The sequence below is a fragment of the Macaca thibetana genome, chromosome 11 (genome assembly GCF_024542745.1).
Source record: "Macaca thibetana thibetana isolate TM-01 chromosome 11, ASM2454274v1, whole genome shotgun sequence".
Classification (NCBI taxonomy): domain Eukaryota; kingdom Metazoa; phylum Chordata; class Mammalia; order Primates; family Cercopithecidae; genus Macaca; species Macaca thibetana.
In genome coordinates this window covers 115707709-115735171 of record NC_065588.1, presented here as the reverse complement: position 1 = coordinate 115735171, position 27463 = coordinate 115707709, and the positions used below count along the sequence as shown (strand labels likewise).

The window sequence follows — 27463 nt, the reverse complement described above, 5'->3', positions numbered from 1 at the left end:
ATTTGGTAGCAAAGCGTGACAAAAACTGATGGGAGGCTATTAGTGGCCTTTTTTTTTGACCTTTGTTATGCACTTAAGATAAATATTCACTTATTTGTTTTCTGCAGAAATATTGTGTTTGATGACAGGCCCCTCTGGGAGTGTGATGTTCTATTTGGGACATGTCTCAATATTCTTTTTTAAAATGCAAAACAAAAACAATAAAAACCCCTCAGAATTCTGAAATGCATTTGGCCCTAAGGGTTTGAATAAATACTTCTGGGCATTCATGAAAAAAAATCAGATCCTACTTTGCTTAAAAAGAGGCTTATATCTCTTAGAGAAACATAATTGGCACATTCATTATTGAAGGCTTGGTTTCAATTTCTGTTGTGGACCCGATCATCTTGTCAATTGAAATAAACTCTCTTGTTAGCAGTGGAATTAACAAGGATGCTGAGAAGTGATAATGATAATGTGTTTAAATTGCCACATGATGAAATTGGGAAGTTGAGGAGTTTTTTTTTTCTCAATAAAGCAGAGACTCAGATGCAACTCATAATGACATCCTAAAATCTGTCATCCGTCCATTCACCCAAACATCCACCAATCCATCCAAATATGAGATCATCCTGCAACTAACAAAGATCGTTCTTCTGCTTGCAGCACAGTAACTGCCAGTTAGTGAAATTTTGCTGCCTGTAGAAAGCCCTTGTTGAGATATCGAACCACCCCAACTTTCTTGCTATAAAATCTGTAAGGGGGAGGAATTGGGTCTGCAGCTGTCATTATGCCTAATCAAAATGGAGCCTCTGGGATCTACAGGTCCCCAAGGATGGATATTCCCTTTTGGAAAATGCATGGTGGGAGTCAGGCTCAGGGTTTAAGTGTCAAAATGCTTTAGTAACAGGAGATACTGGTTGCTTGATGATGGAGACTCAGAAAAACACAATCAGGAGAACTGGAGATTTGGTATTACCTTCTTGGGCTCATTACCTGGGTTGTTTATCTTTGCAACTAGGTTTTGGGTGGCATTGTGTAGCCTTTTTCCCCTGTCTGTTTGCATAATTTTCTGTTCACCTAGTGAACATAGATCTCACCTGTTGGTAAAATTCTGCTCAGAAGTTCCTTTCTTTCCTAGCCTTCAGTCTCAATGGTACTGATAATCATACACTTAACTTCTCTTTAAAATAAGGATTTTTACCTTTTATAGCTCTTACTTAATGAACATTCATTGTGTTCCCAGATATTAGGCTAAATGCTCTATGGACTTGATTTTGCTTAATTCTTACAATAACTCTTCTGAGGCAGGAACCCATTTGACAGATGAAGAAACAGAGGGCCAGAGATGTCAAGTGACTTGCCCAAGGTCACACAGCTATTAAGTGGCAGAGCTTTGACTCATCTGGGTTCATCTGATGCTAAACCCTTTCCTCTTTATCACTCTAATCCCTCTGGGTTTAAAAAATGCACTTGAAGATTTGGGGAAATTTACACTGCTGCATAAGGGTGAAACATCATAAATGGGGATTAAATGTTGAAGAGAAGAGCTCTTTCTGCTTTCTTATAACTAAAAAGGTGTTTTCTTATACTTTATAGGGAACTTAAACTGCCCCCCAGATTCATAATTTTTAAAAATGAATCCCAAACAGGATGTGCTGGAGCCAGCTCATACTGGCTCACAAGAACGGATTCTGTACATCTCTTCCCAACTCCAAGTTCAGTGACATTATGTTGGGAAGATTGAAATCAGCCACGGTGGGAGTATTTACACCGTGGAAATTGGCATTGTCACAAATCGTGGTTCTTCACTTCCTAGAGAACTGGTTGTTAAAACATTTACCAGCATTGTCATTGACCCTAAACTGAAATGCCCACCAGGAAGAAATGGTCGACTAGAAAAAAACAAACCCCAACAAATACTGTGACTTCCTATGTGAATCTTCCTGGACTGCATTTTTTACCTCAGGTGGCTAGGTCTGGTTCAGGTGTGATTTTATAGAGCTGGGCATCCTCGGAGCACTGATAGAATTCCGCCACTGCAAGTCGTGGTAGAACATCTGCTACTCTCAATGTGACCACTGTGTCTTTTTACTGCAGTTAACAATTTTTGGTCACGTTCTGAGCACATTTCTAAAACCAACCAAAAGAAAGGGACATGGCCCCTTTTCTCTGTTCAATCCAAATTCTACATGATGTTCTTTTCTCAGTTTTGGAGAAAGGGTCACCACATGTAGGAGGCAAAATGTGGCTGTTGGTGGTGTGCTCAGGGAGACGGAATGCTGTCAGGAACCCACTGGCTCAGAGGCCTTTTTCTTAGAATGTAAGCCATCAACGAAGGAAAAAGAAGAAAAAGACACTGCTTTTACCTAGTGATTCTCATTCCCGGAATCCAGCTAATAGAAATATTTGCAATTGGGCATAAAAGATATGTGTAAGGGGCCAGGTGCAGTGGCTCACGCCTGTAATCCCAGCACTTTGGGAGGCCGAGGCGGGTGGATCACGAGGTCAGAAGTTCGAGACCAGCTTGGCCAACATGGTGAAACCCTGTCTCCACTAAAAATACAAAAAATTAGCTGGGCGTGGTGGCGGGCGCCTGTAGTCCCAGCCAGTCAGGAGGCTGAGGCAGGAGAATGGCATGAACCTGGGAGGCGGAGGTTGCAGTGAGCTCAGATCGCGCCACTGCACTCCAGCCTGGGCGACAGAGCGAGACTCCATCTCAAAAAAAACAAAAACAAAACAAAAACAAAAACAGAGCAAAAACGAAACAAAACAAAAACAGAAAACAAAACAAGATATGTGTAAGGATATTCCACGCAGTACTACCTGAAATGTCAAAAATTTGTAAATGACCTCAGTGTCTGTTAATAAAGAAATGGTGTATACTCCATCCATACAATAGAATATTCTGCTGCTGTTGAAAGAATGTGTAAACCTGTGTATACCATCATGAAAAGATGCCCATGAGTCATTGTAAAAGGAGGAAAATCATGTAGAGAACAATATGCAGATATGATCCTATTTCTGTTAAAAAATGTAACTGTATATGTTTATAAAAGGAAGGCATTAGAAAAATTTGGAAGGATAGATCATAGACTTTTAAAAGGAGTTTTTTTTTTTTTTTAAAGGGGATTTCAGGGAGGGAATAAAGGTTTTCATATTTTATATACTTATACATTTTTTGAAAGATTTCTATAAGCATAAATTGTGTTCACTTATTACTTGAGCAGTTTTATTTTAGAGAAAACTAAATAGCCTTTAATCCCAGCTACTTGGGATGCTGAGGCAGGAGGATTGCTTGAGGCCATGAGCTAGACACCAGCCTGGGCAGCATAGCAAGACACCATCTCTGAAAAACTTAAAAAACAATTAGCCAGGTATGGTGGCAGGTGCGGCCGCATTCACCTGTAGTACTAGCTATCTGGGAGGCTGAGGCAGGAGGATTGCTTGAGCACAGGAGTTCAAGGCTGTGGTGAGCTATGACTGTGCAACTGCGCTCTAGCCTGGGCAACAGAGCAAGACCCTCATCTCTTTAAAAAAAAAAAAAGGCATGAAAAATGTTTTAAGGCTGTGGTTTTCAAAGAAATTCTGGAAGCCACAAAGACATTTTGGAAATAACTAGAGGCTGGGTGCGGTGGCTCACGCCTGTAATCCCAGCACTTTGGGAGGCCCAGGCTGGTGGATCACGAGGTCAGGAGATCGAGACCATGGTGAAACCCCATCTCTACTAAAAATACAAAAAAATTAGCTGAGCGTGTTGGCGGGCGCCTGTAGTCCCAGCTGCTCCGGAGGCTGAGGCAAGAGAATGGCGTGAACCCGGGAGGTGGAACTTGCAGTGAGCCGAGATCGCATCACTGCACTCCAGCCTGGGCAACAGAGCAAGACTCTGTCTCAAAAAAAAAAAAAAAAAAGGGAAATAACTAGGGTGCCATGGTGGAGACAGAAGTAAGTTGGAGGGGTCCCAGGTCTCCCAGGCTCCCAAACCTTTTGCTTCATGAAGAAGTTCCACTTAGAAAAGTCTCTTTTACATTATAGGGGCTTCTATCTTTAAAAAATGAGTGTCTGGTGCTTAAAAAAATAAAGCCTGTCAACCGCTTGTATCAAAAGAGACTATAGTTTTAAAATTATCCCAACTGAAAACACTGAATTGATTGGAGTTACTGATCTACCAATGGATGCTTGATTTATATTGCTGGTTGCATTTGAGGTTAGTTTCTCTGGGTCCTGGTGTAAAAGATGACTTGGGGGTGGAGGAGATCTAGGGGATGGGTAATAAATGTCTTCAAGAGGAAAGAGTTAATTAAGACTTAGTTTGGCCAGGCACAGTGGCTCACGCCTGTAATCCCAATACTTTGGGAGGCTGTGTGGGGGTGGATCACGAGGTCAAGAGATTGAGACCATCCTGGCCAACCTGGTGAAATCCCGTCTCTACTAAAAATACAAAAATTAGCTGGGCATGGTGGCGCACACCTGTAGTCCCAGCTACTTGGGAGGCTGAGGTAGGAGAATCGCTTGAACCTGGGAGATGGAGGTTGCAGTGAACCAAGATTGCGTCACTGCACTCTGGCCTGGCAACAGAGTGAGACTCCATAAAAAAAAAAAAAAAAAAAAAGACTCAGGTTTTGGGAAGAGGAAGACTGGACCCGCCTGGGAGGCAGGACTATGAGTGGGCATGGGTTAGCACCGGGAGTGGGGAACTATTTTATTTAACTCAGACTGTTATTTTCACAGGGAAAATCTGATTCTTCAAGTCAGGGTTCTTTACTTTTGTTTGTCCCCTTCTTGCGAACAACCTGACTCTCCTTAAAGAACCAATGCCTTTACATGCCTGTCTGTTCTTTGTTCTGCCCTGTGTGTACAATGCTGTTCCTGCAACAGTGGCCTCCAAGCTTTTGCATGAGCTCTCTCCTCTGGTGGGGACACCTAACGCTTCTCTTGACCTAGACAACATGTTCTGGAGCTTCTGCCTGTACAAACCGAGTAGCTCCAGGGAAATGAATACCAAATATTCCCTTGGATCCAAGTGGAGAAGTAGCCACCAATGTAAATTAAACAACAAAAAGACCAAAGCAAAACAAAAGACAACCTTGAAAGAAAGGATAAAAATAAAAACAAAAAGAAAAGAAAGATTAAAAGGGAGGGAAAGGAGGAGGAAAAGGAAGAAGACTAAGAATAGTGTTAGGGAGACACAGTCCAAGAAGAGAGTTGGAGAGCAGTCGAGCTGTGGATCCAGTGATGTGTGCTTCCAGAGCCTGCCAATTTCTGTGGTGTAAATACTCCCATGTGGCTGGCTGATTTCAGGCTACCCGTGTGATGTCACTGAATGTGGAGTTGGGAAGAGACGTGGGAAGGAGATGCACACAGCGGGCTCCCACGAATCTGCAGACGCTGTCTCTAGTTCTCCCCGGTTCAGATCCCACAGAGCACATAGAAGAGCTCCTAAAACAGCCTACCCACCAAAACAGCAAAGGGAGTGGAAGAACATACAGGAATCTCTTCCCCACCGCCCAGCCTACTGCTAGTCTAAGACAAGGTGAAGGGCTGAGGCGTACTTTGGGTTCCAACAGGTGATCACAGGCTTCATGGTGTGGTGGGTGTGGTCGATAGTCAGGGCCTCCAGAAGCCAGTGGAGAGCACAGAGCTGGCGGAAGAGGGGCTCGCTGCAAAGACAGAGAGAGGGAACACAGTGGGATCCTGTTAGAACAACATTCTTCGCAAAAATAGCCATCAAAATAGTAGCGGTACTTGCTCCCAGTGAGGGAGTGGGCACCATGCTCCAGGCATGCGTAAGTATTTTGCATGTATCATCTCATTTGGCCTTTGCAATGGGCCCATGAGATATTCTTTAGCCCATTTTACAGATGAGGAATCAGAGGCTCACAGGACTTGAGGAAGTTGTGCCAGGTCACCAGGCCAGTAGGTGATAGCCCATTTGGAATGAGATTATCCAATGCCAGTTACCGAGAATTTGTGTATATAGCAGGGAGAGAAACAAGGAAGGGTCCCCCAGCTGGAAGTCTTGACTCAGGTAAATGAGAGGCTTCAAGGGAATCAGCATCCTATGTATGTCCAATTGTTAATCTGATAAAAGTACAATAAATAAAAAGAGTGTGTAAAAAGTCTGGAAACAGCGTAACAGGGAAACTAGTGTGTTAATTGTTCTTTCCCCCCTAGATTAAAAATTGGATGCATTGCTTTACATTTATGAGTCCTTTGCCTGAAAATGTAGTTGGGTTTTGAAGAAAAACACATAGAGCGTATCACTTGCAAATGTTCACTAAAACACTGTTTACAAATATGTCTCAGGCTGGGAATGATGGCGCATGTGTGTGATCCCAGCTCTTTGGGAGGCTGAGGCGGATGGGTTGCTTGAGCTCAGGAGTTTGAGACCAGCGTACAAAAATACAAAAATGAGCTGGGTGTGGTGGCATGCACCTGTGATCCCTGCTACTCGGGAGGCTGACGTAAGAGGACGCTGACCGCCAGGTCAAGGTGGTAGTGAGCCTGCCTGCCAGCCTGGGTGACAGAGTGAGACTGTCTTAAACAACCACCACCACATATGTTTCACCTACATTTTCTGATTTTTTGGACACTTTGTATTAAACACCTACAAGGAGGCAGGTATTGACAGGGGCATTTTATACACATTATTTAATTCTTCCAACAATCTGCTGGAGTATGAATTATTATGCACATTTTAGAGAAGCGGAAAGTGAGGTTCAGAGGGCTGCAATCACTTTGCTCAAGGTCACAGAGCGTGTTGGTGACTGAGATGGTTCTCAGTATCTCATTTAAAGCTCACAATGAGCCCGGGTGCGGTGGCTCACACCTGTAATCCCAGCACTTTGGGAAGCTGAGGTGGGCAGATTACTAGGTCAGGAGTTGAAGACCAGCCTGGCCAACATGGTGAAACCCCCATCTCTACTAAAAATACAAAAATTAGCTGGGCGTGGTGGCGGGTGCCTGTAATCCCAGCTGCTCGGGAGGGTAAGGCAGGAGAATTGCTTGAGCCTGGGAGGCGGAGGTGGCAGTGAGCTGAAATCACACCACTGCACTCCAGCCTGGGTGACGGAGCAAGACTTCATCTCGGAAAAAAAAATAAAAGCTCACAACAACCCTATAGGTTATATACCTCCCCTGCCTCCTCTTTACAATGGGGGATGGGAGGCTCAGAGAGGGGCAATGAGTGACTTGAGGTCACACTGCTAGGATTAGTGAGAATTTGAACCAGTGTCAGTTTGACTCCATGTCTGTGCTCTCACGGGCCTGGGCTCTGAGGAGGTGCTGATGAAGCCGATGCAGTGGGCACCCCGAGAGCGAGGTCAGGAGAGGGTTAACCTGCTGCCTGCCTTTTTCCTGGAAACAAGGTGGAGTCCTGGCCAGCCACCCCTCTCCCCACAAGATTTCTCCTCTTGCGCTAATGGGCCAGATGCCTCCATTAAGAACCTGTGTAATTGCTCTTCTCTGAAACTGCATCCTGCCCTCATCAGCACTCCCCAGGGTTCCTAGGCCTGGTGTTTCCAGGGGCAGGAAGGTATCTCTGCTGTCTGTTTCCAGGAAGGCACCACTTCAGAAGGTGATACCCAATCCCCGGGCTCAAGCGTGGAACTGGCCCAAGGTTATCCCGGCTAATCCTCTGAGAGGCAGGCATTTTGCTCAGCTTGAAGCAGGCAGCCCTGCCCTTCCCCACCCCCTCACCTCTGTGTACTAGAGTGACTGTATCCACCAGGTCTTTGGAAAACTACGGTGAGAAACTCTCTTTCCTTTCTTCCCTGGAGTCTTTTCCTTCCACAGATGATTTACTAAGCACCTACTATTCCTTTACTTCTAATTTAAAGGACTTGTAAGCCCATAGTCTTTTCCATTTTTTTATTAAATAAAACTTTTTTTAAGAGACAGGCTCTCATTCTATCCCCAGACCGCAGCCTCCAACTCCTGGGCTCAAGTGATCCTCCTGCCTCAGTTTCCAGAGTAGCTGGGACTGCAGACACGCGTCACCATGCCCAGCTAATTTTTAATTGTTTTTGGAAAAAATGGGGTCTTCCTATGTTGCCCAGGCTTGTGACAAACTCCTGGCCTCTAGCGATCCTCCTGCCTTTGCCTCCCAAAGCTCTGGGATTATGGGTATGAGCTATTGCACCTGACCCCTTTTCAATTATTGTCTCTTTCTTCTCTCTTAACACCTTTTTGGGCCCCACAGGTGACAGCATTTTGGTAGGTCTGGGCACATAGGACCTGTCCAGCATTTAGCAATGGCAGCAGCTAGCTGTGCCACATGCCTGGCAGTGGGCCATGAGCACCTCACTATACCCTCCCCATAACACTAGGAGGTTGCGAGAGGCTGGGACAGAGGCCTGTGGGTTCTTCTGTTTTGCAACTTGGAGCCCCTGCAGACCTGGGCTTTGGGATATGTGGGGTGGGGAGGGAAATAAACAAAGGAAGTTAATTGGTGAGATGGGGTCTACTTGGTCACAAGGTGGTGGAGGGGATGTGGGACATATGAGCATCAGATTCATTTCTGCAGATGACAAGAACAGATGTAGACCTGACCCTCTCCCTCTCTTGCTTAAAATCTTCAAACTTCCTAAATAATTTGTAGTCGGCTGAATTGTGGACATCCCAGATTCATTTGTTGAAGCTGTAACCCCTGTACCTCAGGGTGTGACCATGTTCGTAGATGGTACCTTAAAGAGGGGCTTCACTGAAAAATGAAGCCATTATGGTGGTCCCTAATCTAATCTGACCGGTGTCCTTATAAGAGGAGGAAATTTGGACACACAAAGACACACCAGGGCTGCAAGCACTGAGAAAAAGACCATGTGAGGACACGGAGAAGAGAGGGAGAGAGCGATCCTCCAACCTCGAGAGGGTTAGGAGAAACCAACCCTGACAGCACCTAGATCTTGGGCTGTCAGCCTCCGGAACTGTGAGAAAATACATTTCTGTTCTTTAAGTCACCCAGTCTAGTAGTTTACTATGGCAGCCCCAGCAAACTAATGCTCTGACACACATGAGGCCCCGTCCGCCTCTCCAGCCTTGAGTTGCCCCGCCTGTTCCTTGTGCTACCATCTGCAGCCTGGCAAAAATCCACTCAGTTGTTCAAGCTCAGCATGCTCACTCTTTGCGCCATCCAGGTTAAACTTCTAGCTTTGCCATCTACTGGCCCTGTGGCCTTGGCCAAATTACTTAACTTCTTTGAGCCTCAGTTTTCTTATCTGTAAAATGGAGGTAATTGCAGTACCTCTCTTAAAAGGTGAGAGTGAGGGTGAGGTGACATGCTCAGCACTGTTCCCTGCTCCTGGTACATGTTCCTGTTCCTCTTCCTTCTCGACTCTCAGTGATTGGGCTTCAGCTCTCATCTCCATCCGGAAGCCTTCCTTGATTGCTGTAGGTCTGGGCTGGGCTCACTCTAAGGAGGTTCTAAAGCATCCCCATCCCTACAGTGTGTCCTCCTTGTCCTCACCTTTGGGTTCCTGCTCTACTGTAACTACCTGTTTACTGGACTCTCCAGCCCTTGGGCCTACAACCTGCAGAGTCTTGTCCACCACAGGGTGCTCTGTGCTGAGCACAGAGTAGGCTCAATAGATTTCCAGTTACTGATGGAAAATGGTGGGAATGAATTGGTTCAGATCTGATATTTTCTGAACTGATAACTTGAGCACAATTCCTTTTTTTTTCTTTCTTTTTTTTTTTGGAGACAGGGTCTCACTCTGTTGCCCAGGATGGAGTACAGTGGTGTGATCTTGGCTCACTGCAGCCTCTGCATTCTGGGCACAAGCGATCCTCCTACTTCAGTCTCCTGAGTAGCTGGGACTACAGGCATGTGCCACCTGCCCAGATGGTTTTTGTATTTTGTAGAGATGGAGTTTTGCCATGTTGCCCGGACTGGTCTCAAACTCCTGGGCTCAATGCCTCGGTTTCCCAAAGTGCTGGGATTACAGATGTGAGCCACTACACCTCGAGCACAATTCTTATATACAGAACCACTGAGATAATAAACAGTAGTAACAAAAACAACAACAACAGAACAACAAAGTAATAGTAATGGTGAATACTTCCCGTAAGAGTCCTTACTGTATGCCAGACACTGTTTTAAGTGCCCAATATCCATTAACTAATTTCATTCTTATAAAATCCTGTGAAGAAGGTACTATTATTATCCCCGTTTTGCAGATGAGGACACTGGGGCATAAAGGGCCATGTGACTTATCCAAGGTCACAAAAGACAGCAAATGGCAGAGCTGGAATGTGAGCCCAGGCAGTCTGGCTTCCGAATTCATGCTCTTAATGACAGTGTGGATGTTGTCTCTTGTTAGAGGGTAGAGACTCCCTTTTCATCAGAATAGGGTTTCATCTGATAGATCTGGTCCTTTTTCTCCGTTTATAAAAAGTGCCCTAAACCTGATGATTGCTCGTCGAATCTGCAGTGAAAAAAAGTCCCCAGAAGCATGCTTGATAGAAATCGGTCTTTTCTCATAATGATCATGTGTCAGGTCATAGCATAGTATCTTGGATTTTATCAAATTAAAAGAGAGAACATTGACTTTTTTAAATGCAGGGTATAGGAGGTGAAAATGCTGAACGGGGATACACAAAGCCTGCTTCCAAAGTCCCTGAGCTCAGAACTCCGGGCGAGTGCCAGCGGTCAGCACACCTGAATAGTTCACTCTATTAAAACTGCTGTACCAACCAGAATCCCAGTGGGCATAAACATCTCTGAGAAGAAAACATTTTTTTTTCTTTTACTAAGAGAAATTGGAAAATGCATTCAAAGCCATTCCAAGTGCCCCACGCTGATTGCCAAGGGCAAATCTGGACACAGGTTGCAGGCATTGCACTTGCTGCCTAGTCACTCATTAAAGGCTGTGGGGCACAGCCCAGCCATCTAAGAGGGAAAAACGAGAGGCTGTTTCTCATTCCCCTTCCCTTTTTAAAGATAAAGGTCGGTCTCTTGTTACACGATTGAATTGATCCCTACACAGTCGATTTGGAATTATCAGCCACTTTGGGGATCAATCACACAGGGATTGAGGGGACTGACCAGACTCTGATCTGCATTGGCTGATATGACAACTGAGAATTCAGGAATCACCAGGCAGGGCCGGCCCTGGTGCCTTTTGGTAGACTGATTACAATAGTGCCATCCCTCTCTGCTTTGCACACTTTGGGATGTGACTTTGCTGCTTCCCCGCATCAAGAAGGGAAGTCTTTCCCCACACTCCTTGTAGCTAGGCTGGCCTGGTGACTTGCTTTGGCCAGTGGAATGTGGTGAGAGGGTAACTGTGGTCATGCCGAGCCCAGTTCACAGATGGAAAATGCAATAATCATCACCAGCACCATCATCATCACCATCATTGACCTCAAGGGGCTTTGGGTACTTAGGATCTTGTTCTTGGAACCCTTTCTGCTTGCCATGTGAACAAGTCTGAGTTTGCTTGCTGGGTGTTGAGAGACATTCAGCATCTCACCCATGTCACCCTGGCCAGCAACCAACCAACAGACTTGTGAATGAAGCCATTCGAGATCAGTCAACCTCCAGCTCACCCATCAGCTGGGTGTAGACACATAAGCACATCCAGCCAAGATCAGCCGAGTCAGCCTGACCAGCAGAAACACCCTGCTGACATGTAGACTTGAGGGCAATACTAAATTGTTGTTTGAAGCCACTCCATGTTCAGGTGATCTGTAATACAGCCATAGCTTACTAATACAGTCATCAAATGCAGCCAGAGCCTTTGAACAGCTGAGGATAAGAAAAGGCAGCCTTCAGTGCTGGACAGGGACTACAGCAAACTACAGCCAGTGAGCCTGCCACTTTGGTTTTGTAAATAAAACTTTATTGGAACATAGCCACATCCATTGTTGTAGTTTTCATGCTACAACAGCAAAGTTAAGTGGTTGCAAGGGAGACCACCTGGTCAGCAAAGGCTAAAATTTTTACTGTCTGGCCCTTTAAGGAATAGTTTGCTGACCTCTGGTCTAATACAAATATGAACCACATCCACTGCAATAATAATAATAATAATATAGCCTATGTAACAAACCTAGTGTAAAGATCTGACTTAGCTGACAGGAGATCAAAATTCCTGTTGTGAATTTGCAATTGCAAAAATGTGGAACCAACCCAAATGGCCATCAGTCAACGAGTGGATAAAGAAACTGTGGCATATATATATATATGATATATGATGGAATACTACTCATCCATAAAAATGAGTGAATTAATGGTATTTGCAGCAATCTGGATGAGGTTGAAGACTATTATTCTAAGTAAAGTAACTCAGGAATGGAAAACCAAACAGTATATTCTCACTCATAACTAGGAGCTAAGGTATGGGGATGTAAAGGCATAAGAATGACACAATGGACTTTGGGGACTCAAGGGTGAGGGGTGGGAAGGAGGTGAGGGATGAAAGACTACAAACTGGGTGCAGTGTATATGTCTCAGGTGATGGGTACACCAAAATCTCACAAATCACCACGAAAGAACTTATGTAACCAAACACCACCTGTTCCCCAATAACCTATGGCAATAAAAAATTAAAAAAAAAATTCCTGTTGTGAGACTTTTGGCAGGTTCTTCCCCCTTTCTGGGCTTTAGTTTTCCCATCTGACACTGACAGAAGATGGGTAAGAAACTCTCTCCATCACTTCATAGCTGATTTAAGTAAGCCTCAATGGCTCAGACCAAATAAATTGTGGATGGGGCTCAGGGATATGCATTCTCAGAAACATTTCTTCCCTGCTCTCCCCCTACCCCCAGATGATTCAGATGCAAGTGAAAGTCCATTGGTTCTATACCAATTGGTTTCAGAAGGCTCGTCCATGGGAGGGATGGGCAGAAGTGCAAGTGTATTCAAGAGACATCATGAGAAATTGCAAGGCCTATTTTTGCAAGCAGATGCTTTAAGAACATCAAGCTTAGGCTGCCGGCTGGAATGTTATAATCACAATACCAATCAAAGAGAGGTAGGAGGACAGTGCGATGGTGTGGAGTGGGATGGGGCTCATTAATGACTGAAATATTAGGGAGGGATAAGGATGTGTCTGACACAATGTGATGATGATGGTGATGAGGATAATGGTGATAATGATGATGGTGATGATGGTGGTGATGAGGATGATGGTGATGATGGTGGTGGTGAGGATGATGATGGTGAGGATGATGGTTATGATGATGGTGAGGATGATGGTGATGATGATGATGGTAAAGATGATGGTGGTGAGGATGATGGTTATGATGATGACAGTGGTGAGGATGATGGTGATGAGGATGATGGTGGTGAGGATGATGATGATGGTGATGATGATGGTGATGATGGTGATGAGGATGATGGTTATGATGATGACGGTGGTGAGGATGATGGTGATGATGGTGATGAGGATGATGGTGATGAGGATGATGGTGTTGAGGATGATGTTGATGATGGTGATGATGATGGTGATGATGATGGTGGTGATGATGATGGTGATGAAGATGATGGTGATGATGATGGTGGTGAGGATGAGGATGATGGTGAGGATGATGGTGATGATGATGATGGTGTTGGTGATGGTTTTTGCATCTTCCATTCATGAACTAAGTACTCTTATTAGTGATTTGCTTTTGTTTGCCATCTTATCCTATGATTTCACTCTTGCATTCTTTTACTCTTCACATATAGGAAACTTGGTTTGCTAAATATATTATGAGCTCCTTAAAGGCAAGGCTTTGGGATATATGTTCTATGTAGTGTGTGGTGATGAAAGCTTGGGCTTTGCAGTCAGACCGACCTGACTCAGCAACACACTGACCTCTGTGACCTTGAATAGGTGAGTATATGTCTCTGAGCTTCTGCTTTCCCATCTGCAGAGAGGATAATGATACACCTACACAATAGGGAGGCTGAGAGGACTGAGTGAGATAATGCTACAGAGTGATGAGGAGTGGCCATTATCACTGCGAACACTGTAGGAGCCTAATAAATATTTGACAAATGAGCAGACAGAGAAGTCTGTAATCATTGTATCACAGCTCTAAATGAATCCATTGCCCTAAAGTGGTGGTTCTCAACGTGGAGTGTGTCTGTCTGTGTGTGTGTGTGATGTGGGGTGGGGGCTCATGCACTTTTGCTCCCAGGGGACATTTGATAATGTCTGGAGACATTTTTGGTTGTCACCACTGGTATCTAGTGGATAGAGGCCATGGATGTGGCTAAACATCCTACAATACACAGGACAGCCTTTCACAACAAAGAATTAATTATTTCTCTCAAAATGTCAGCCGTGTCAAGGCTAAAAAGCCCTGCCCTAAAGTCAAAAGCTTGTATCCCTGTGCCTGAAATCTTCCAGCTGAAAAGTGCTAACTGTTGAAAAAGAAAAAGTTGGGCTTGAGATTTGGAATAGACACAAGGGGAACAAGATGTCAAGATTTTAGAAAGCAAGAGTGTTCTTTGGAAGGATGATTAGCTCCTGTTGCACCATGCAATGATGAGTTCATGCCTCGGGTCAGAAAACTGGAGGGGCTTCTCCAGGAAACAGCTCCTTGAATCTTGGGGAAAACGTGTCCCCTGAGCACAGGCTGAGATGTTCTCACACACACTCGACGAGGGCTGTAGACAGATTTTATCAGGCTTTGCAAACTGTTTGACATTAGAGCGTCTGGCTTGGTAAGAATTGAAATGACTCAGCCCCAGCTGATTTGCCACTTAGCTGTAAACCACTGTGTCTACTTTCTGTTATTTTTATATGCCAAATAGCTTTGCCAGCTCCAGGCTCCATGTCCCTTTCAAGAGGACAAAGGAACAGCTCCCGACATGACAGCTCGTTGAGTCATTTCAGTTCGGCTACAATTTATAAGCTAGCAAAGCAAATGAGCCAGAGGCGAGACTGCTTACACGTGAGCCTCAGGTAGCGAGGGAGAAATGATGCAGCTGTGGACGGGAGTGAACGGGCGACGTGTGACTCTAGCTCCCAGCATCTTCAGCTTCTCATCATCATATGTGCTGAAGGACAAGCAGACAGAGAAACAAAGTGAACAATGATAAGTAGCTTTGAACACCTTCTTCTCTTGCCACGGTCTATTTGGCAGATATAACTGGGCACTTACTGTGTATCAGGCAAATAATTCCTGCTGGAGGGATGAGGGTTTCAGATGCAGTTCCTTAACAGAGCATATAAAAGTCCCTGCCCTCAGTCAGGCGCAGTGGCTCACTCCCTGTAATCCCAGCACTTTGGGAGGCCGAGGCGGTCAGGAGATTGAGACCATCCTGGCTAACAGGGTGAAACCCCATCTCTACTAAAAATACAAAAACAGCTGGGCAGGGTGGCGGGCGCCTGTAGTCCCAGCTACTCGGGAGGCTGAGGCAGGAGAATCGCTTGAACGTGGGAGGCAGAGGTTGCAGTGAGCTGAGATCGCGCCATCGCACTCCAGCCTGGGTGAGAGAGCGAGACTCCATCTCAAAAAGAAAAAAAAAAGCAGTCACTGCCCCCATGGAGTATATAATCTGCTAGAAGAGCCAAGAGAATAAACAAGATAAATCATGTGGTATACTTGTATATTACACTAGGGTTGGAAATGTTTGCTTCAAGGGCCAGACAAGGTATACTTTCAGCTGTGTTCTATAAACAGCAATTTAATACCATATTTAGGTGTTTTTTCTTCCACCATTACAGCAGAGCAAATCATTTCCATTATAGAAAATAGGGTTTTTTTTGGGGGGGGGTTGTTGTCATGCTTGAGTCATATGATACATATAGTTTGAGAGAGAATCTCACTGTCACCCAGGCTGGAGTGTAGTGGTGTGATCTTGGCTCACTGCAACCTCTGCCTCCTAGGTTCAAGCGATTCTCGTGCCTCAGCCTCCTGAGTAGCTGGGATTACAGGCATGTGCCACCATGCCTGGCTAATTTTTTATATTTCTTAAGTAGAGATGGAGTTTTGCTGTGTTGGCCAGGCTGGTCTTGAACTCCTATCCTCAAGTGATCCACCTGCCTTGGCCTCCCAAAGTGCTGGGATTACAGGCGTGAGACATCGCTCCTGGCTTTATGGTATATATTTTTTTGTCCATGGCCAAATTCAGCCCACAGACATATTTTAATTAATCCACTCTTTTTTTTCTCTCTGTCTCTGTCTGTCTTTCTCTGTCTCTCTCTCTCTCTCTCTCTCACTCCCAGTCTCTGTGTGTGTGTGTGTGTGTGTGTGTGTGTGTGTGTAATTGAATCAATTGTCTATATTTTAAAATTGGGAGATGTCACATAAAAATGGAAAAACTTTGGCCTTCAAAAAATGGAAAGCTCTGGCCACTCGGGGCCTGTGTTTCCACTGACAAGAAGGATGGGCCACAGACAGCTTTGAATGAGGTGTGTGCTTCCTGAGTTACCCCAAACACAAGCATCCCCGGTTCTCACTCTCTGCCTTTCTTTCTAATTCATGCCATCTGCCTGTTACCTGAAGGCCTTTTAGTTTCTGAGCCACAGTCTAAGTACTTTCATTGATTGGATCATTGACAGGTTCCTTGATTCATTCATTTCTACCAATAATTATTGAACCTCTTCTCTGAGCTGGGGGCTTGCCAATACAGCAATGCATGAAACAGATCCAGCCTCTCCTCTTCTGAAGTTTAGATTCTAGTGAGGGAGATGGGCATAACCAAACACACAGTTGTGATAAGTGTTCCAAGAGAAAGTGCTTTAATAGCCTAGAATAGTAAATTTGACTGAAATGGAAGCCAGGGAATACTGTACTTCCTTGAGGAAGTTGTGGAAATTTCAAAACATATCCCCCAAATTCTTTGAAACTTCTCCAATCGAGAGGTAGGTCTATGTTCATTTGGCTCTGTGACCAGCTGACCTAATAGAATGTGTCAGAAGTAATGTGATTCCGGGCACCAGGCAACCTCTCCTCCCTGTGTCCTGGGATGCTCACTCAGCATTCAGCTGCCATGCTGTGGGGAAGCTGGCAGCCTGTGAGGAGGCCCACAGGGAAAGGAACCGAGTTCACAAACTGACAGCCAAATATATCTTGCCACCCATGTGAGTGAGCTGTCTTGGAAATGGGTCCTTTGAGCTGCCCCTCTGAGCCTTACTCAAATTGCAGATTTATGAGAGAAAGCAGTTCTGATTATCCTGAGTTAATAAGTTTTAGAGTGGGTGTTCATGGCAATAGTAACTGTAGCAGAAGTAAATATTGAGCTGAAATCTGAAGGTTGAATGGAAATTAACTGGGTAAATGGAGGAGGGAAAGACCTTCCAGCCAGAGGGAACAGCATGTGTAAAGACTCTGCAGAGGAGGCCATGTCATGACTAAGAAAGTAGGAGAGTGGGGCTGGGGTAGAGTGAGTAAGAGGAGGCTATGAGCTGGGGCTGGAGAGGCAAACCACAGGCTAGACCATCCAGGGCCTTGGAACCCCTGCTCAGACTTTTGTGTTTACCCTGCAGGGAATGGCAACCACGGAGGGTGTTAAGCTGCGTGCAATTTATATTTTGAAAAGATCACTTAGCTTGGGGCTTAGCATGGGGAATGGGATGGAGGCGGCCAGTGGAGATGATACTGGGACATAAGTTAGGGGTATATCTTCCTTCTGGGAATTTGAGGATAATTCTGGGATCACAAAGTTAACAAAAATTAGGACCAGAATCTAGGTCCTCCAATGTTCACTTCCACTGACTCTTTAGTCAACCCTAGAGCTGAGAAAAACACAAGCAAATACATTGCTGTGACCTTTTCTTACTGGCTCAACCATGCTTCCAGTGGTTTAGGATATGTGGAAATTAACCCAGCTTTTACATTCCTAATATCTGGTTTTATGTCTTCCCTCAGCCACAATAATAAAACAAATTCTACCCGTCATTTTTTCCCACCTTTTCAGCTGAATCTGCAACTGAAAAATGAGGTCACTGAGCACAGTGGGAGAGACTGCTTGCAGGCAGAAATCTTTGAGGACGTGCTTGATTTTTTTTTCCCCTGCATAGTTTGTCAGACTTAAAATTTTTGTCTAAAACAACGTATTCTATGGTCTTAGATCCAGACGGGAGAAAATAATTCTTTTGCTTTTATGATGCACAAGATCAAATACTTTGTTTAAAAAGTATTTATAAATGAACACTTGTATTTTTTACACTTTTGTGGTAGGAATTTTATCTATAGAAGCATTGCTGTTAGATGTGAGATGCTTTTTAGCTTTCGTGGAAATTAAGATTTTTAGCCATACATTTAAGGATTTTAGGTAACTGAGGCTCAGAGAGCTCAAACTCACTTTACTGCGTCATAGTAGGAACAATTACTGAGCATGTCTTATACATAGGCTCTAGGCTAAGTATCATTTCATTTAATCCTCATAATTAATTAATTAAGCTCGAGAGTTTGGTACCATTTATTTGTGTACGTGAAGAAAAGGAGACTCAGAGAGGTACAGGGATCTGTTCAAAGTTAAACAGTTGTATGCGGGAAGTCCTAACTGGTTCCAAGGCTTGTGTACTTCACCACCACTACCCTGTCTGGATATAGACTATCTCCTAATGCTACTTTATAACACCCTCCCACCCATGCATTTGATGGCTACATTGCCATAATGACTTCCAGTTTTATTTTAATAAAATAACCATCCTTGTATAGCTTATAGAACCTACCAGATAAGACACAACCAGACCAAAGTCTACAAGAGGAGTGATCTCATGCATATTTAAACTTATTAAACTTTAAATAAACCATGTCTCACACACTGAAACATGGATCGGAGAGGGGAGAACTGCATTCTACGACCATGGATGAAAAACTCCATCCAAACAAGTGGAACATGACACCCGAGTCGTTTAAACAGGCACAGGAGTGTCTTTCATAAACACCCTCTTTCCCCAGTGCCTGTTGGGTTTGCCTGTCAATCTGAGCACAGCGCCTGAAAAAAGAGCTGTGAGTTCATGCCTTCTCTTTATTCCAGGGAAAGGCTGCCAGTCTGTCACTAGGAGTATCAGACTCTATGGGTGCCATAGAGTTCGGTCAGGAAGGTACAATTTGTGCCGATCCCAGGGTCTACACCAATGAGGATCAAGGAGGAGACCTTTCCACAGTATTCTGGGATCCCAACAGCCATGATTCAAGGGGAGGTGACTGGAGATATACCAGTTCCATGAGGTCTTGCAGTCTGGGTTCTCATCCATCACCTGGAACCTTGGGCTTTCAAGAGGTCCAGTTCTTCTCTGACTTGATACCCCAGGTCTCACCGACAAGAACCCTTGTTCCTTTTGAAAAAAATTATATATGTTTTTCTTTTTTTCCTTAAATAGAGATGGAATCTCTATGTTGCCCAAGCTGGTCTTGAACTCCTGGGCTCAAGTGATCTTCCTGCCTCAGCCTCCCTAAGTGCTGGGATTATAGGCGTGAGCCACCATGCCCGGCCTGAAGAAAAAATTTATTAAGACGAAAGTCACAGAACATAAAATTAACTGTTTTAAAGAGGAGAATTTAGTGGTATTTAGTACATTGCACCATGTTGTACAACCATCGCCTCTTGTTACAAAACATTTTCATCACTCCCAAAAGGTGGACCCCAGACCCATCTGGTCACTTCCCATTCCCCCTGCCCCCAGCCTCTGGCAACCACCAATCTGCTGTCTGTTGAGGATGAACCTCAAATGCACTATCAGTGAAATAAGCCAGACACAGAAGGGTCACATATTATACGATTCCATTGGCAGGACCCTTGTTTATAAGAAGCACATATTCACATTCTCTAAATTAACATTCTGAAGAACAGAATTTGGGAAATAGTGCGGAGGAAAGGGGGTGTCTGTCGTGGCTTCCATTTCATTTTCAGCAAATGACCTGGCAGTTTAGATTCCTGAAGGCAGCCTTAGCATAATGGCTCTCAACCGTGGCTTCACACTGGACTCACTTAGGGGAACTTAAAAAAATTCTATGAATATCCAAGCCAACGTCTGTTACTTTTTTTTATTATGGCGGTTCTTTGCAGGAGTAAGGTGGTATTGCGTTGTGGTTTTGATTTGCATTTCCCTGATAATTAGCGATGGTGAGCACTTTTTTTCCAGAACGTAAACTAGTACAAACACTGTGGAAAACAGTATGGAGATTCCTTAAAGAACAAAAACCAGAGCTACCATTTGATCCACCAACCCCCCTACTCGGTATATACCCAGAGGAAAAGAAGTCATTGTCTGAAAAAGACACTTACACATGCGTGTTTATAGCAGCACAATTCACAATTGCAAAAATATAGAACCAATCCAAATACTCATCAATCAACAAGTGGATAAAGAAAATGTGGTGTATATATACACCATGGAATACTACTCAGCCATAAAAAGAAACAGAATAATGGCATTTGCAGCAACCTGGATGGAGTTGGAGACCATTATTCTAAATGAAGTAACTCAGGAATGGAAAACCAAACATCGTATATTCTCACTTATAAGTGGGAGCTAAGCTATGAGGATGCAAAGACATATGAATGATATAATGGACTTTGGGGACTCCCAGGGGAAGAGCGGGAGGAGGGTGAGGGATAAAAGACTACACATTGGGTACAGTGTACACTACTTGGGTGATGGGTGTACCATAATCTCAGAAATCACCACTGGAGAACTTATTTATGTAACCAAACACCACCTGTTCCCCAAAAACTATTTAAATAAAAAAAATTAATGTATGAAAAGCTAATGTACATTAGAGAGCCTAATGCAACTGGCCTGGAAAGTGGTGTTTTGAAAAACTTGCCAGATGATTCTAATGTGTAGCTAGGGTTGCAACAGCTGCTCTCACAGGAGAGTGGCTATAGCTGCAGGCCATTTTTCTACCCTGCATTTCCTCCCTGGCTGCTTTGGCACTTCTTTTCTTCCTTGGTTTGTGCCTCATTCAGTCTGCACAAGCTCACAGTATCCCAGGACTTTGTCCATGCCAAATGGTGCAGTCGATGGATTTTGATGCCACTGAGTTTGGGACTCAGAGCTGCTTTCTAATACTGACCTTGGGGGAGATTAGTTAACTTCTAAGCCTCATTTCTCCATCTCTAAAATGGGGACAATGGTAGCACCTATCTCAGGAATGTTTTGAAATTTAGCCAAATAGGTGTGCATAAAGCACACAGTAAACATCAATATGGTTGTATTTATTGTTATTGTTGTTATTACTATTATTATATGCATGAGCATTTCATAGTGGACTAATCTGTTGATAGTCCTTTTCCAACGAGGGGAAAGTCCTTTACAAAAAAAGGAGGCTGGGCGCGGTGGCTCACTGTTGTAATCCCAGCACTTTGGGAGGCTGAGGTGAGCAGATCACAAGGTCAGGAGTTCGAGACCAGCCTGGCCAACACAGTGAAACCCTGTCTCTACTAAAAATACAAAAAAAAAAATTAGCCAGGCCTGGTGGTGGGCACTTGTAACCCCAGCTACTTGGGATGCTGAGGCAAGAGAATCGCTTAAACCCGGGAGGCGGAGGTTGCAGTGAGCTGAGATCTCGCCACTGCACTCCAGCCTAGGTGACAGAGCTAGACTCTGTCTTAAAAAAAAAAAAAAAAAAAAAAAAAAGGAGGCAATTTTTGTGCACCTGCTTTCTGTGGACAATGAGCCAGGCCCTGGGGCTGCAGTTGAAGGTATGGAAAAGAGATACTGATGTGGAATAAAACAAACTAGCATATAAACACGTATTATGGGGACCTGGAGTGCAAATGGGTGCAGATGGTTGGACTGAATTCCAGGAAGTATTGGGAAAGGACAGCATTTAAGCTGGGTGGTTAGTGATACGTGGAAGATATTCCAGCGAATACCAGAAAGCGAGGCTATCAAGGTTGGTTGGGTCACACTAAAGAAGGTGTTAGATGCCTGGCTGAGAAGGGGCACCTGCTTTGAGATAGCTGCACTCGCTCGACCTAACCAGGCAGGGTTCACTCTTAGTGGTTGTTCCTAAAACCTTCAGTGCCACAGCTACCGCACCCACTTACCTCAATAAGGTGTCCCCATACTGGATTTCTGAGATCTTTTCGGCTGGCTGGAATTTATTTCTTTCTTCCTCTTTCAGTTTCTGAAGTTGTTGTTGCTTCTTTTTCTTTGCAGTCTCTTCCCTCAGAATAGCAAAATATCCACGGCCTATCTTCACAGACTGGATCAAAAAGCTGGAGACATGCAGGCGGGAAGAGGGAGAGAGGGAAGAAGGTGGGGGAAGACAGAGAGAGAGAGAGAAAGAGAGAGAGAAGGAAAGAGGAGAGAAAAAGAGAGAGAGAAGAAAGAGAAAAGAGAGATAAAGAGGGATAGAGATGAAGAAACAGGTAGAAATAGAGAAAGAGAGAGCAAGAGAGAGGGAGAGGGAGGGAAAGAGGGAGAGAGGGAGCGAGGGAGGAGAGGGAGACACAAATTTAAAAAAAAGATGAGTTGACTCTTATTGTCTTGGGACCAATAATCTCTGAGCATGCCCTTGTGCCTGCAGGGCAGGGGCCTTCCCACCTGTCGATTTCCAGACTCAGCCAGACCTGAGTTTGAGTTCTGGATCCACCTTGTACTGAAGACCCTGGTCAAGTCCTTGAATCTCTCTGAGCCTCATTTCCTTCATCATCCCATCACTCAACAAATATTTATGGAGTGCCCACTTACAGCACCAGGCACTCTGCTAGGTGCTATGGAGTGAACATAACAATTCACAGCCCGCAGGATCGGATACCATCATGCATGGGAAGGGGTCAGCTGTGAAGTATGTGGCACGGAAGAGGGGCTTCTCCATGAAAATCAATGGCCTAGCAGGCACTAAAGGGCCTAGGCTCCTGGCCAAGGCTGCCCTCGCTTTGATTTGCCTAAATGCTCACATCTGTGAACATGACTGCTACAGAAGTTCAGGTACCAATGTGTGGGTTCTTGCTGTGTCAAGTAACATACGTTGGGACTTCATTATTCTCTTCATGCCAACTCAGCCACTATTTCCCAATCAGATGTCTTGATGCTGGCTTGATGTGAAGACATTCTCAACCCTGATGGGCTACACACCTCCCTGCGCTTTGCCAGTCTTCTCTTTGGGGTTGGAGTTAGCAGCCCTGTGGTGGAGAAGGACTGATGCAGAGGTGTCTACATGTTTCTTTCTGTCTGTCTGCCCACTTTGTTCCTACATGTAAATGTTGGTTCTCAAATTCAATTTTATCAAGTTCTCCAAATTCCTAATGAGCAACCAACGTGTGTTGGGTATTGTGCTGACTGTTGGGGATTCAGTGATGAACAAGACATTGGGTCCCTCAGGGTTCATGGTTTAGTAGGGCAGAGAGAGAGAGAGATACATGAAGTCAGTAATAGCACAGGGTAATGGGAGAGGCAGGACTCTGGGCTTTGGGGAAGGGGACACCTAATTGAGACTAGGGGGAGGCTGGAGACCTCTTCCTGGAGAAAGTCGTATTTTCTTTCTCTCTTGGAGGGTGGCCTCTTCCTCTCCTCTGGTCTCTCTCTCTGCTCAGTTTTGCATGGGAATATTCCCAGCCAGCTGTCATGGCCAGACTCATGTGATTAGTTGACCCCTGCTTATTTGCTAAGATGAGTTAAGGTGTCATTAAGGGCATTTCATTTCATCAGGGGACTCTTACAAATGTCCACTGGGAAAATTCTGGGAGGTGGGAGGTGGGGATTTTACAGCATTTTTCAAATCACATCACACAGGTGGCAGCTAAGTGATAACGTTTCATTCATTCATTCTTCTGGCTGACCTTGGCTGAGAACCTGCTATTCCAGGCACCAGTTCAGGGGACTGGGGCTGTACAAAGCAACAAGATAAAGCATTTGCTCCCAAGGAGTTCACAGTGTAATGGAGGAAGAACACCTACAAACAGATACTCTCAACCTAATGTACCAAAGGGCTATAGGAACCTAGAGAAATCTTGGAAGGCTTTCTAGAGGAGGTAGTATTTGGGCTAAGTCGGAATTCACCAGCAGAACAAAGTGGGACATGACATACCAGTGGATGGAATATCAGGTGCAAATGCAAAATGGTGAGTCTGATGATGGCCTCTTTAGGGAACTATAGCTATCTTTAAAACACTGGAGCACCAAAGAGTGACTAGAGCTAAAGCCGACAGTGCAGGCGGGAAACACGGCGCAGGGCCTTGGGTTCTTAAGTGAGCCTGGATTTGGGAGTTGCTTGGACTGTCCCTAAAAATGCTTCAGGAATCTGCAAGTGTCTGAGTTTTCATTAACAGCTTTTAAAGCTATTAACAACACCCACAACACAAAACATTCTGTTATATACCAAATCAATGCATTATGTACATTTCTATTGTATCGGCCTCCGTTCACCAATTCTGAAATGCCCATTTTTTCACATCTCAACATCCTTGATGTGAAACTGCGTCTTACAGTCATTGACCATTCACAATCACAGCCAGCCATGTGGCAGTTGCTTTGCAGTTGTCATGGCCTCTATAGGTTTAAATTTGGTTCATACTCCTGGTAGCCTGACTGCACAATCGCCCCCTCTAGGCAATAAATCATTGGACCAGGAGTTTGAAGTCAGAAAAGTCTTTTTCTTTGACATTTTCTTATAAAATCAAGAAAGTAGGCATGGCACGGTGGCTCATGCTTGTAATCTCAGCACTTTGGGAAGCCAGGGCGAGTGGATCACTTGAGGTCAGGAGTTCGAGACCAGCCTGGCCAACATGGTGAAACCCCGTCTCTACTGAAAATACAAATATTAGCCAGGGTGGTGGCGGGTGCCTGTAATCCCGGCTACTCGGGAGGCTGAGGCAGAAGAATCACTTGAACCCGGGAGGTGGAGGTTGCAGTGAGCCGAGATCACGTCATTGCACTCCAGCCTGAGTGACAGAGCGAGACTCCATCTCAAAAAATTTTTTTAAAAAACGAGAAAGTGCCATTATAAAAGCTTTCAGAGTTGGGTCCGCAGCTGGGAAGAAATCCTGGAGACAATAGAGGAGCATCCTCTTAAGAAATGTTCCATAGGACATTGTTCACTCAGAGTGGAAGGGTGATTCTGAAGAGCTGGGCTTTGAATGTGAAGAGGTTTGAGGAATATCTAAAATGTATTTTACCTGTGTTTTCCTTTTGGTTTGAACAGAATATAAAAATATAAATGGAATATTAAGAAATTATTTAAGTAGGTAAAAAGGAGTTTTTCTTAAAAATTAGAAAATAATATATATATTTTTAATCTTATAAAAAAATTTAATTTTTGCAGAGATGGGGTTTCACTATGTTGCCCAAGCTGGTCTCAAACTCCTGGCCTCAACTGATCCTCTTGCCTCAGCCTCCCAAAATGCTGGAATTACAAGCATGAGCCACTGTACCTGGCCTAAAATATTTTTACAAAATAAAAATTCTAAGTGATGAGAAAGAACCATCTTATTTTAACTGGCCGTGTTTTTATTTTGTTATGTTAAATTTTTTTAAGTAAAAAATTCTTTTCATTGTTTAATTTTTTTTGTTTTTAGTGGCATATCTTAGATGTGACGGTGGTTTAGACTCTATAAAATGCAGTATTTTTGCTCTTTATGAATGTGCCACTGGAAGATTACCACTGAACATTTTCTAAATTTAAACCCTGCCTCTCAGCTCATGTAACATTTTTTGAATGTTTATGCCACATGTCAATTATCCATCCCAGACAGTCAGTTGCAGGCAAGGATCAGTCATATCTGCTCAGCTCATGTTCTTGTCATTACAAAATAATCTCTCTGTTTCCTTATGTATAAAATTGTGCAAAAGCAAATGAATGGGTAACCTGTTGTCACTTAGTAATGCCATATTGTCAGTTATAGGTGCTTTTGCCTGACTTCTTTTTTAAATTTTTATTTTTTGATATAGAGTCTCGCTCTATTGCCCAGGCTGGAGTGTAGTGGTGTGATCTCAGCTCACTGCAACCTCTACCTCCTGGGTTCAAGCAATTCTCCTGCCTCAGCCTCCTGAGTAGCTGGGATTACAGGCATGTGCCACCACGCACAGGTAATTTATTTTTTTATTTATTTTATTTTTATTTTTAGTAGAGATGAGGTTTCACTATATTGGCCAGGCTGGTCTTGCACTCCTGATCTTGTGATCCACCCGCCTCAGCCTCCCAAAGTGCTGGGATTACAGGCGTGAGCCACCGCGCCTGGCCACCTGGCTTTTATTTTTAAGTTTAGGAATGTGAGCAGTTAATATGAGGTGGAATTCATGTTTGAAACAAAAATATGCTTCCATTTTGCTTTCGAGCTTGTGAATCAGTGAGGGTCCTGAAGCTGCAAGGGAACTTGATAAAAAGAAAACTGTTAGCATTTGCGACCTCTTAACTTCAGACATGAGGATTTTTCTCTGTGTAGCACAAACAAAGCAAATGCAGAGATAACCTGGGAGGGGAGACTGATGTGACAGCAACTGCTTTTCATTGTCATGCTACTTTACAGAGGTGGGATGAACTCTGATTCAGTCTGCTTTGGCTGCTGTTACAAAAATACCACAGACTGGGTGGCTTAAACAACAGAAATTTATTTCTCACATTTCTGGAGGCTGGAAGCCCAAGATCAGGGTGCCAGCATGATTGGATTCTGGTGAGGTGCCTCTTTCAGGGTGGAGACCCATTTTCTCACTGAAGCCTCACATGGAGGAAAGAGAGCAGGAGAGCTCTCCAGAGTCTCTTTTATGGGGGCACTAATCCCGTTCATGAAGATGGAGGCTAATCACCTCCCAAAGGCCCCACCTCCTATATCATATTGGGAGGAGGTAAGGATTTCAACATATGAATGTGTTGGGGGTCACAAACATGCAATCTGTAACAGATCATTCACTGAAAATTTGGTTCAGAAGTCAAGACTGATACTGACTCAGGGCAGACATGGCCCAAATTGGGGCTTAGCCTGGGGGCTTCACCCAGGAAAGAATGAAGGGTGAGCTGGTGGTAGAGGAAAACAGCTTTATTGTAGAGGCAGTGTTACAGCTCCGTGACTGCTCCTGCAGAGCAGGGCCACCCCATAGGCAGTGTGCTGAGAGCAGCAGCTCGGGGCAGTTTTGCAGTCATATTTATACCCACTTTTAATTCCATGTAGATGAGGGATGGTTTGTGCAGAGATTTCTAGGGAAAAGGTGGTAACTTTTGGGTCATTGTGTCATTGCCATGGAAAGGGGCAGTAACTCCCAGAGTGTTACCATGGCAATGGTAAATTGACATGGCACACTGATGGACGTATCTTACGCTTCCACCCTGTCCCTGTTTCAGCTAGTCCTCAATTTGGTCTGGTGTCCAAGACCCACTTCTGGTACAGAGTCCCACCTCTTACCTCAACACAGTGCACACACCAAGAGAATATGAAATGGTTTATTACTCACATAACTAGATTTTCTGGGGAGAGCAGGGAAGTCTCCCAAGCAGGTCTTAAAACTGCCTGAAAGAGCAGGAAGGGGCCAGTGGCTTGGGGTTTTATGGTAGTTCGGGGGTGAGGTATTTGGGGGAGACATTTGGGGATGATTTGAACTTCCCACCAGCATCAAAGGAGGATGCACCTGGGCTTTCTTATCAACTTGCCCAGATATAGGG

General features: G+C 44.4%; 1 protein-coding gene and 1 long non-coding RNA gene across 5 annotated transcripts in view; one reads left to right on the top strand and one right to left on the bottom strand.

Moving 5' to 3' along the window:
• CCDC60 (coiled-coil domain containing 60) overlaps positions 1 to 27463 on the bottom strand; it is a 205078-nt gene that overhangs the window by 50637 nt on the left and 126978 nt on the right. For both annotated transcript variants that reach the window (XM_050748016.1, XM_050748017.1), the window contains exons 3-5: positions 21915 to 22085; positions 14856 to 14963; positions 5532 to 5639 (exon numbers count right to left, since the gene is read on the bottom strand). In XM_050748016.1, the coding sequence (XP_050603973.1) occupies positions 5532 to 5639; positions 14856 to 14963; positions 21915 to 22085 (387 nt within the window). The remainder of the gene's footprint in view (positions 1 to 5531; positions 5640 to 14855; positions 14964 to 21914; positions 22086 to 27463) is intronic.
• Positions 1 to 27463, top strand: part of LOC126930721 (uncharacterized) — a 213844-nt gene that overhangs the window by 110273 nt on the left and 76108 nt on the right. The window lies entirely within an intron of this gene.